Source organism: Lonchura striata, chromosome 8 (assembly GCF_046129695.1).
Source record: "Lonchura striata isolate bLonStr1 chromosome 8, bLonStr1.mat, whole genome shotgun sequence".
Classification (NCBI taxonomy): Eukaryota; Metazoa; Chordata; class Aves; order Passeriformes; family Estrildidae; genus Lonchura; species Lonchura striata.
The window spans coordinates 4,146,630-4,159,280 of NC_134610.1; the positions used below are offsets into that span (position 1 = coordinate 4,146,630).

A 12,651-nucleotide genomic window follows, 5' to 3' on the forward strand; every position below is an offset into this window, starting at 1 on the left:
CTATGAACATGGGGGAGGTTTGGGTTTTTTTGTCAAAACAGCTGAAGATTAATACCTATGATTTTTTAAGATAATAAACTAACAAAAGCTAGGGGGTTTGTCTTAGACATATAGTTGTACCTTTGATGAGGACCATATTTCCAGTGAAATCAATGCAAACAATTAATAGTAAGAATGAAGAATTTGGACAGAGGGGGAAGACAATCAGGGAGAAAATCATCATTCTCCCTCTGAAAGGGCAGAAAGCCTGGATGGCATCTGAAAATTACTTGCCATGCTATGTAGAGTATGGGAAAAATGGAGCAAAATAAATGGGAGTTTCTTGGATTCAAAGGTGAATTAAAACAAATCAGCTCCTGCCTGGACAAGCCAGCCAGATAGGGCACATTAACAGATCCACGTGATAAACCAAGAGGCAACTGCAGAGCTCCCCAGACAACTTGCCTGAAGTGCCTGCCAAGGAGGCAGATGCTGCTGCTGGAAGAATATCTTCCACAGTTGGGCATCTGGGTTCCGTGCTTCCCACGTAAGGGAGAGGGATGGGAACTGCCCCTGCCTTCCCCTTTAATTATTTCAACATCCCTTTTATAGTTTTGTAAATAGCGCACATTATCTGCCTTTGTGCAGGGAAATCAGGAGCAAGGAGAAGGTTTTTTGTCTCTGACACCTCCTTTTGCAGGGGTGCCCACACGGATGGGGACAGCAGAGCGGAGCGCGGCTGCCCTGTGCTCCAGCCTGGTCAGATGTGCCACAGCTCGGGTCTGGGAGTCGCAGAGCTGCCTCGTGGTGGCACGGAGCTCAACCTAATAAGCAGAGCAGGCTGAGATTCATTAATTTAACATTAATAAGCACAGCTCATGAGCTCAGGCACAGTGCTGTGTAGCGCAGGCACACAGCTCCTGGAGGGAGTGCGTGTCCGCCTTCGCCAGCTCAGAGCGCAGCGCTGAGAGCCCAGCCAGGGTGTTCCTCCTCCCTGATGCATTTTGCATGAGGGAGAAATGAGAAGATCTGTGGTCACTGGAGAAGCTTCTGTTCAAATAAAAAAAACCCATTCAGGTTTTTAAATTGTGTTGCTGGTTTATCCTGAGACTTTAAGTCATTTAAACTTCCCGTGCCTCAGTTTCCCAATGGGTGTGCAACAGCTACCTCAAGGTGTTGTGGTGAAAACAGGTCATAAAATGCTACATAGAGTGAAATTCTCCTTCTGCCTAACTTGTATTCCAATTCTGTGAGTAAATTATCGGGTACATAAAATAGTTTCTCAGATAGGGATTCATGGTGCTCAGTTCATGTTTGTGCAAAGAGTCAAGACAAGGTTTCTGCATCATTTGATGTCCTGTGTTCACCCAAAAAATGGGACCAGAAAGGTTCATCAGTTGTAGCTGGTACCTGTGATTTGCTCACTTTGTTTGGGAGTAAAAATCATATGTGAGTAAGGAAGAGGAAAGAGAGGACACCTGTGGAAGCGGTGTATGGGGCAGAAATACATGGGCTGTACAGAGCAAGCAAATATTCTCTAAACATGTTTGAGTAGAACGGGCTGTTTTCTGTAGCCCTTTATTCTGTAGCTCTTCTACTCAGGTTGGGATTTTGCTGTTTCTTTCCTGTATAAAGTCTATTTGTTTGGTTTGCTCATCTTTGGGAAGAAGAATGAATAGCCTAATAGCAGTTGTGCTCAATTATTTCCAGCATGAGTCATAATGGAACAATTCCTTATGGAATTAGACTGACAACAGCTATGTGATATGTCTGTTCAGCCCCAGATTTTGTCTGTTTTGCTTTTAAGTAGAAGAGAATTCATTGAAAGATGAACAGGGATGTCAGTGGGTTGTGGTTTTTCCCATCAAATGCAAAAAAAATACTTGAAAGAACAGGTGCTGCAGCCCCAACTTTGCTTTTTATCCACCTCCTGTGGGCTGCATACAGTGCACTGTGACTTCTTACAGCTTCAGAGAGCTTGGTTGAAGAGAGATACATGGCTCATATGTTAATCCCTGCTTTCTCACAGACTCTCTCATCACATGCTTTCTCTGGGTTTCTAAGGAGGACCCTTCTGAAGTGCATTTCTCATTGTTATTTCTGCTGGCTCTGGACCTGCTCCTACAGACTGGATTGCTGCAGAACAGTTTAGGATAAGGCAAAGGTTGGATTGTCATGCTGAATGTCAGTGAGACAGATGCTCTCACGGGCTGTATAGAAGTCACAGGCTTGAACAGCCCCACGGTCCAGGTGTGTGTAGCCTTGTTCTGTCTGTCTGACAGGAAAGAAAGGAGCAGGAGAAGGGTAGGAGAAAAAGGAGGAATGCCATGTAAACAGCATAGCTGCAATCCCTCATCTTCTCCCCAGCAGAACCCCCTTAAGACCAGTTCAACAGTGGGCAAGAACATCCATCTCAATCAGCAAATATAGAAACAGTAATATGCCTCAAATAAAGCCAGTTTAGTTATTTTTCCAACTAATCAGAAACTTTTGAAACTCCTGTAACTTGCCCTGCGAAAATCCTGTGATCAAAGGGGGTGGTGCAAGTCCATGCTGAGGGACATTGACACTGCTCTTCTGAAGAGTGTCCCCAAAATTAATGTAACTCTACATTTTGTAACCTCTGCAAACAAGTTGTGCTTCCTGGGCTGATTAAAACAAACAAACATTGTCTCTATTTGCAGAATATAAGCATCACATAATTATTGAAAATGTAAGTAGACTACTTCATTCTTATTTATGGAGTCATGAGATCATTCAGACTCTCTTTAGCACCAACAAGTTCAAGAGAGCACATATGTTTTATTTTTGGGGGGATTTTTTTTTTTTTTGCTTTCAGTATCTTTTCTACTGTCGCTTCCATATCAGTGGAGCAAAGCTTATGGAATAGCCCTATTTTTTCCTGAGGATGTGTTTGAGGCAGAGAAGAAGATTGACCTTCTTCAGAGAGACTCAGACAATTGCTTCCCTAATGCTTAAACCCCCAAATGGCTCCACTGTCACATCTTCCTGCCTTCCATCACTCTGTGCCACTGTGTTGCCTCGGTGTACCTCTGCATTATAAACTATTGGTATTTTATTTCCTCTATTTTAGCAGGTTTATTTTTCCTTCTGTTTTCTTTTCTCCAAAAAACCACCAGTGTGGGTCCAGTTTCACCAGTTATTCTACACATCCACAGCGGGAAACAATTGCTGTACCAAATAGATTATGCTCTAAAAAGCCAAGGCAGACAAAGGAAGTATTATCATCATTTTGTAAACAAGGAACCAAGGCACAGGGAGATTAAATGATTTACCCAAGGTCACCCAGAACATCCGGTCAAAGCCAAGAACTGAACCCACGTCTCCCAAGTCTCAATCAAATGATTTAACTACGAGATCAAAGACTTATTGTGTATACCTGATATCTCTCCCCTAAGACACGGCAACAAAACTTTTTCAGGTTAAGATCAATGCCACACAGAGTGCAGTAAATTTTCTATATGGCATATCTGTGCTGACAGCATGTACCCACTCCTTGCACTAGTGTTCTTCCCAGGAAATAATTTCCCTTATTATTCTTCCATTGCCAGTAATAAATTATCATCCTTCTCTAGATAACCTGCTGAAGGAGAGAATGTGTGCACACAGTGCATCAAATGAACACACAGAAAACTGTTTTTCTGCAAGGCCAAACTCAGTCATTTTATGGACTGTTTAAAATCCTTCCATGCCTAATGAAATAGGGACATTCCACATTCCCACAACTATATGGACTTCATTTTGCCATTTCAGCTGGAAGCTGCAAAACAAGATAAAGGATCTACATCTCTTACATGCACATGCCAAGAAATGGTCACTATAAAGGCATCATTCATTATAAGCTCAGAACGGTCTTTGATTTGGAGCCTTTATCACTCCCTCACTGGGGTCAGTACATCATTCCTGGGATGAAATAGTCCTCTGTGCCTTGATGGGGCCCAGATCCTGATGTTCCTTCAGTTTTAGGGGTAGTTTGGCTGAAAAGTGACTGTAAAAACCAGCATTGGTAGTGCCAACAGCAAGGAGGAATAGGGTCACAGGACCCTGCCTTTTCTATATCCCTGCTCTGAGGCCTCCCTGGCCATCCTGCAGGTCAAACAGCTCTGGTGGGTGTCTGAGTGAGCCATGTCAGCTGTGCACACTTTTGCTGTTAATGCCATGAAGCACAAGAAGAAAACCTGAGGTAATTGTGACACCCTGGGTTGATTTTTTGGGTCAACATCTCTTGAAAACTCAGCTCAGGGAGTGTGGAAACCACAGGGCAGTGATGAGGGGCAACCTCACAGGGCTGTTTTTCTGCCTCTGTGGTATCTCAGCAACATTAGGAGAGCAAAGGTGCACTTCCAAATATTTCCTTAGCACTTCTTAGGTGTTCTGTGTTGTCACAAGCTCCTTGTGAGGGACAAGAGCACTCGCTGTGTTTTCTTGAGTGAGGCTGTACATGGACAGTACAGGGGATTGAACAGCAGGGACCTCAGTGTTCAAACCATGACCATCCAAAAGGCCATTTCTTCAATCAAAATGGGAGAATCCAATCTGGAACATGTTGCATTTGCCCAATTCAATGCACCTGTAACATGGTAATCCCAATGTTTTTGACTGCATTGGAGGAAACAGAATTGTCCTACTTTCTACTTGAGTTAAAATTTGGGATTTTGCTTGGACATCCTGATTTCTTGTTCAGGAATAAGATATAAATAGATACCATAAATCATGCTTAATTTTGCCAAAGGATGCAATTATCTTTGGTATTTTGGATGACACTTCCAATAAGATTATGACGCCACATTCCGATTCCTTTTTTAAAATTACTGATCTGTCAATACCATCGTTCTACTTACTTCTGTAGATGTTCAAAAAGGATTTTCATCGTGTCATAGTTGGGTCTAGGGAGCTTCTTTACCAGGCTCCTTATGCATTTGATGCGAGTGGCGTTGTCCTGGATTTCTAAAGAAAAAAAAGAAAATAACTAATTGAGGGCCACATTAGGGCATTGCTTTGCACAGTGCTGGTACAAGAAAAGTCATCATGAATACATGGTTAAAACCAGAATATTTCATACCTTCTTTCACCTTAACAGAGAACAAAAGTAGTTTACAATGATTAAAAGTTATCTGTTCATCTTAAGAAAGAATTTTCTGGTTTACAGAAAAATATTTTTTTTGCTTTTAACTTATTTTATTAGACTGATAGAACACCTTCCTTAGACCAAATACCTCTAAGAAGTAAGAGACCTACATCTTAAATGGAATTATCCTTTGGAATTACATTTGTCCAGTGGTGCAACTTCTGTAGTAGGTACATTTTCTATGTAATCCTTGTTGTTCTTTTTTATTCATCATAATTAAATCCAGTATATTTATGAATCTGTCTTTAACGCCCCATCATATAGGGAAATATAAAATTTGCTATTGTTTTTATTTGTCCAACCTTGTGAAAAATTATTTCAAAAAAGTGTTCCACTGTAGATGTTTTCTCATAGCTATAATACCCCAGAACTGGAATTTCTGCAGGAAAAAAAGTGTTTTGAACTTAAAATTAGTAACAAAGAATATAGCACTAAGGAGTTCAATCTCTCCTTTGGGGTGATAAGAACAGTTCTGCCATTTCTGTTAAGGTATGCCTTCCTGTTTTACCATGATTCATAGTTTTGTGGGAAAGGTTTGGCTGATATTTTCATCGATTTGCCTAAGATGTTGCAACTGAAGCAAAGTCATGTACAACTGTTCTTTCATTTAGGAACAGATTAGATAAGGTACCAGTAGGTCTGACGTAGGGAAAACATCTTGCATGTTACATGCCCTAGATAACCTGAGAACACTTTTCTGATCTTATCATCTATGATTTAATTATCACCTATCATTCTTCGTATATGTTCCTCTTTAATATTCATATTACCCTAGCACTCAGAGATCTCAATCAGGATTAAATCCCAGTTGCAGTAGGTGCTGCATAAGCATACGTGGTGATTAGTGACTTGATTTAAAGGTTTCACCAAAAAAAAATTCATGTTAAAATTTTCCTGCAATCAAGCTTAATTTAAAAATTAAAATTACTAGGATAATATTCCTTCCTCAGCATGTGTTGCTTATTCCTGCTGAGATTAATACTTCATACCCACAGATAGAGATGTTTTATATTGAGATTGTTTTTAATTTTAACAATCATATAGACATGGAAGACAAAGACCGAAAAGTAGGCAGTGCACAGGTATTAGTTTCCAGTAAAAAAAACCAAAACACCAAACTTTCTTATGGACTCAATAGAGATAATGAAGTTAAATATAAATGAAGAGCACACCTGTGTATTCCTCTCTTGTTTTGGTTTGACCTACAAAAATCCTTAACTTCTGAACAGCACAACCTCCCTCAGTCTTGCAGTGCAGTCATCCCTTGGTATTTTCTGCCACAAGCCATTACTACTGCTCAGTTTTGTTCTCTGGGTGAACTGCCCAGTGGAAATAGGTCTGAAGCTACAAATGAAAATTATATGAAATTTGCAGAAGTTAATCTATTATAGGAAGGGAGTGCAAATTCTCAGGGCTTCTAATTTGTGCTGCTTGGTGGACATAGAAGAAATTACAGAATCATTTGGTTTTGAAAAGTCCTCCACGATCCAAGTCCAGCCTTTACCACAGCACTGCCAAGTCCACCACCAAGCCATGTCCTCGAGTGCCACATCCACGTGGCTTTTAAATCCCTCTGGGGATGGTGACTCAGCCACTGCATTGGGCAGCCTGTTCCAATGCTTAGCATCCCTTTAATGAATAAGTTTTTTCCTAATACCCAACCTAAAGCTCTCCTGGCATTACCTGAGGCCATTTCCTTTCAATCTGGGACTTGTTACCTGGGGAAAAAGACCAACCTCTACCTTGCTGCAACCTCCTGTCAGCTTGTTGCAGAGAGGGACTAAGGTGCCTCCCGAGTCTCCTTTTCTCCAGGCTAAACACATCCAGCTCGCTCAGCTGCTCCTCATCAGAGCAACCCCATGAGCCCCAGCCCCTTCCCCAGCTCCATTGCCCTTCTCTGGACACGCCGTGCCATGATAAGACCTGTTATGTTCTCACTAGATTACTTATATTTATATTATTATTATTTTTATTTTTATTTTTATTTTTATTTTTATTTTTATTTTTATTTTTATTTTTATTTTTATTTTTATTTTTTATTTTTTATTTTTATTTTTATTTAGGCTGCATTCCCTCTCCTGCAACTTCACAAATAAAGTTTCTCAAGTAGTTTAATTTTTAATTCTGTTTGTTTCGCCACTCCCCCGCCCCGGAAATTCATTGGACTTGAGTGGAACTGAGACACTGAGGCAGGGACAAACACAGTAGAAGAAAGGTCTCACTCTTTGTCTGTTGCAGAACATTTACAGGGAAGTGTTGTACAGTGAAACTTTATCGTGTTCTCTTGACGGAAGTGTTTCTGCTCTGTGTTGATTAACACAGATACCAAATAGGGGAACCACATCTCTGCACCCTCTGCTGCTCACAGTGAGGTGTATTTGTAAAGGAGATGAAATAGCAATCCCCCTCTCCCCCAGTATTAATTTATAAAAAAAGTTATTTATTGAGAGAACAGCAAGAGTAGAAATCTTTGTTTGAGGGCTTACTATACCAAAGTCATCAGTATTGGAACATAGGGGAAATTTAGATAGGCAATAAAACACAAAAACCATAGAAATATTGCATAAAATTATGTTGTGCATTGGTCTATTTGTTAATTGTTAGTCTATTGTAAAAGAAGAAAAACCAGGCAACATGTGGTAACTTTAGTCAGCATTTCTGAACTGGGAATGATAAACACCTCTGCCTGGCTCTGGCATTTATCAGTACTGAGATATTATTACCACATAGAGTCACAGCATGGTTACTGTTATCATCAAAAAAAAAGAGCCAGCTAATCTTAATGGTTTGTAAAGCCGTTACCTGCACTGGTCTGACATTTATCATGATCATTTTACCACATGAGTCCTACATTGCAAAGGTATTTTATCTGGAAGGGACATCACTATGAATTATTATTTGCAGCTAGGTAGAAAATTGTATGTTGTAGATACCTTTTCTCATTATAAATCACAGTCACATTTCACCATTTCCCACACAAAGCTGCTGAGCCCAGGCTTTTTGCCATAACACTTAGTCTTGCTCCCTTTTATAGTTCCATGAAAATATTGGGTATTCTTTCATTAAAATGGTTGGTATCGGTGTTTTTTTAAAATGCTCTATACACGCTTGATTTTTCTCTGGTATAAAAGAATTTGTTTTTCCACTTGAGAAGCTGAAGAGGATAAACTGTTCATTTTTTTTATTAAAGCTTACTCTCGCTTCAGCTTTTGTGGCTGGGCTTGTCTTTACTCTTGACCTTGTTGATGGAATATTTAACAGATCAGATGCAAGATCTTATGTTTCATTTGCAATACCTATGTATTTGCTTTATTTCTGTAATGCCTTCATTTCCACATTCCTAGAAATTTTTCCCTTTCAGATTTCTGAGTACAAAGATATTTTTTTTTTTTTTAGGTTTTTCTCTTTACCTTGCACAAGTGTAGGGAGGAAATCCTTAAACATGGCTTTTTAAAAATAGGTGGGGAAAAAGTTATCCCCTTTCCCTGTGCTGTATCATGAAACCCAGCAGTGCAGGGTGAAAAGGAAGGAAAACACTTTGAACAGCTGTTAAATTTTCCAGCTAAATCTAGAAAAGGAAGCAGAGCAATTGTGATAAAAAGAAACAATATTGGTTTTAATTACATTCTTTTTATTGTAAGAATTGGTGAAAATCTGAGAGGAAAAAATAATTTAGGAAAGTTAGACTCTCTTTTTCCCATGAAAATTTTGGAAGGGAAAGTCATCATAATCACAAATAAAGAATGAGAGGAGGGCTAATCCTCTTTGCATTTTATGGGGAAATTTTGGGAGACGTAGGGGATAATTTCAGCAGATCAGGATACTCTTAAGTGAATCACAGATGGTTTTGCCATGTAAAAGAATCATAGAAAATATATTTAGAATTTGGGTTACTGTCTTTAAAAATAGGGCTGGCTCCCTTTAACAGAGCAAAACTGTGGGGATGCTCTCTTGTTTATATCTAAATGAAGTATGCATTGAAAAAACCCTCTTACTATTATATAAGCCCTTTTGTAAATGAGCTTTGGATAAACATTTGGCCACAGAAGAAAACATGACGTGTCTCTAACATTAACAGTGGCTGGGTAAAAATGAATGAAGAAAGTAACCTTTAGCACTCGTGTCCATAAAGAATACTTAAGAGAATCCCACCGAATGTTTCTTTTAATCATTAATTTTAAATAGACATAGATGTTTACAACAAGCCACTTTGTTCAGAACAGGAAGTCCAGGGTTTATCTCCAATAACTCACGTTGGTTAGGAAGGGATGGATGTCTCTAACCTGACGTGCATTCATTATTTTGTAAGGTACTGGGGTCTGACCCATGACCCTCCTCAGACCTGCTGCATTATTCACGTCTGATTTACTTTGTATAGTTTTACTATAGCACCCATTTCCCTTTTTCCAGGCATTTCGGTGGCTTGTGCATGTTTAATGTTAAATGGCATTTATGCTTCACATTAATGCCTAATTTTATCACAAGCCATGCTTTCATTTTATGCTTTCAAGCCTCACGGCTGAACTGCTGAAAAAAACCCAGTGATTTATGATCCTGCATAAAATATCAAACTATTGATCTGCCACCTTTTGTTATTGTTGGCTTTTTAGTCATGGTTTTCCCTGATTTTCTTGCAGGCTCTTCTCACCTTGTTCTGTTTTTTTGGATAAGATTTCTGCTGTGGTTAAAACGTCACACACTGTTGCTACAGCAAAATCTGCCTGCCAAGAGTTTTTCCAACAATTCTCAACTGATTCGGCTGCCGAGAGAAAGACGGCTCTTGTCTGGGGCTTTTTTTCCTGTTTGGTTTGGTTTTTTTTTTTTTGGTTGTTTATTTCATTCCTTTTATTTTTTTTTTTTTTAATCGGAACGGGGTGGTTTAGGTGGATTTTCGAGTGCTAATGAAATTGTGAGACTTATGGCGCTGGCTACAGCCAGCCAGAGTGTGGGCAGACGCTCTGTGAGCTTCCCCACTGTGCTGCTGTGCAAGCATCCCTGCTGTTATGTTTGCTATAGTTTTAATGTCTGTGAAAAATTCCTGATGCAACTAAATTATGTTCTGCCCTCTTGTTTGTATAAATAAACACCCGACTTAGCCAATTCATCTCGCTCTTGCCCATTTTAGAAGCTTGCTCTGTCACACAATGCCTAACCCCAGTCCTTGATGGCTCTGGTGTTATCAGGGAATGAAAACTTGCTTAAAAGAGAGTACTCTGTTGGCTTAATTTCTTTTTTTTTTTTTCTTCCTGACGCATCAACTGCCCAAAACTCTGCTTTCGTTTGGTAAGTCTTCATATTCTGGAAGTCATGCTGGCTAAGATACACAGTTTTTAATGTATTAATAGATAAATCACTTATTCATACCACTTTTAATGTCAGGATGTTTTAATGTGACAGCATGCAACATAAAAGTCCCAATTTTAATCACTCACAGTACACTGTGGCAAACCCCTATTGCAGATATATTGTAAAATATTTTCCTGTTTTTTAAAAAAATCTATAAGAAGTGTTGAAACTAACTAATATTAGCTATAAAGAAAATAAGCAATTTGTGATCCGAATTGATTTACTTTTTATTCATGCCTAAGAATTAGTTGTTGCAAAAGAAAATGAGAATTGTGTGAAACCACTCTATCTGGGCAATTGATAAATTCATCCTCTGTAATATAAAGTGGAATTTGCAATGAATATTCATACAAGTTTTGTGATCCACTAGCAAGACCCAAGACAATGAGTTTGCAACTTGCTCCCATTTAACAAAAATATATGTGGAATTAATGGGAAGAAACAGCACTTAGAAAAGTTAAACTTTAATGTATTGAACTCCAGGTGCCAGAGTTTGAGGGAAATAACCAATAATAGTCATTTTTTACATATTTGATGGGACTGATTATGCAATGTGCAACTCTAAATGGCTTATAGCACATTGTAGCATGGTTCCATCCCATTGGCTACAGTAGGGTGCAGGCAGATGGATGACAGTGACAAGGAGAGAAGTGCTTTTGCTTAGCCGTGCGTTAAGATGCCATCCAGAAGCTCTGTGCACTGCAGACACTTCATTAGGATGCCAGGATAATGGTAAACTACCACTCAGAGTGACACCCCATTTCCTGCTTACTGAGCTCTCCAACCTCGGCAGATGTCAACAATCTCACAGTGCTACAGAGCAGACCTAACTTTCCAGGCACTTTGACTCCAATTTTTTTCCCTTAACAGTGCCATACATTACATGCAATATGTAACAGCAAGTACCAAACAGAAAACAAAATTTGCTGCCCTAATTATAACAAAGCAGCATCTGACTTAGGTAGTGCATGCCCAGCGTACATACAACCAGTTAGGCGGCAGCGGAGAGGAATGAACCTTGTCAGACGATTTTGGGGGTTAATTAGACTTAGGACTTTGCTAAAGGATAGTCTGATCCAGACTGAAATGATTGTGTTTCACCTCTAAGTTCTACCATGCAAAGGGAAAACGTGCCGAGCTCTTTTCTTGGTTTTTCATACGCTACGAGAGCCTCGTGCGGGGTTTTCTGAGCAGAAAGAGCAGACTTGAGCATCTGGACGGGGTGATATTTTCTCTGCAAATGCACAACTCGAGGCCGTAACGCACCTCCCCAACAGCAGTTAAAGCCAGCAGAGAGGCTGCGCTGCGATGCTTGACCTGCACTCCTTTCCAAACACAAATAGTTGCTCACACTTCCAAAAAAAACTGTCTTCAAAGGCAAAACCAGCATGCACCCCTTAAATTTAAAATTTAATTGCATTTTTTTAACCTATTGGTGTGTGATTATACATGTCTTTAAAGTCAAGAATCTTGCTTATTCTATGTATAGGTGTTTTGCTCCCTCCTTTTTATTTTTGGCTGTAGAGGTGATTTCATAGTGGTGTAATCTGCCCTACAACAGCAGTGAACCATCACTACTATTTTTTTTTTTTTTTGGGTGAAGTGGTGGAAACATGACGAGGAATCACTGCCAATTCCTGAAATCCCTGCTCCCCTCTTCTCCACAACCTCCCCTGGCCCCCACTGAAGATAGGCTTGCACTGGCATCCCTCTGATCCTCACCTATGATCTCCATACTTCCATGTCATTGAGAACCTGAGGCTGGACAGTAATTTGGGAATGAACAAACCTGCAGCAGGATGGAAGGATGCACAGGGCCAAGGTGGCAAAGCATTTCTCAGATTTCACCTTACTTGAAAATTAGGATGCTGAATAGGAACTGTCCCAGAACAATCACAAAGTCGGGCTGTATCACATTTATTCAGCTGTTGTCTGCTTTCCCCAGGCAAAATTCCCACCAAAGATGTCAAATGCACTCTGACTTTCCTCCCTACACCCTTGGCATTGCCACCAAGAGGAGGGATTGAGCCCCTTGTCCATGTGCCAGGAGAGATCCCAGGAAGAGTGAAAACTGGAGATATCTTTTAGATGTTTAAACTGTAAATTTACGTGCTTAAAAAGAGACTTTTAAGATATGCTGGAAATAATTTTTGCATATTCATTCTGGTGTTTTTTCT

At 39.8% G+C, this 12,651-nt stretch overlaps 1 protein-coding gene across 1 annotated transcript in view; it reads right to left on the minus strand.

Annotated features, from left to right (window-relative positions):
• Nucleotides 1-12,651, minus strand: part of LOC110470602 (rho GTPase-activating protein 15) — a 168,570-nt gene that overhangs the window by 18,444 nt on the left and 137,475 nt on the right. The window contains exon 9 of the mRNA XM_077784839.1: nt 4,842-4,947. Within this exon, the coding sequence (XP_077640965.1) occupies nt 4,842-4,947 (106 nt within the window). The remainder of the gene's footprint in view (nt 1-4,841; nt 4,948-12,651) is intronic.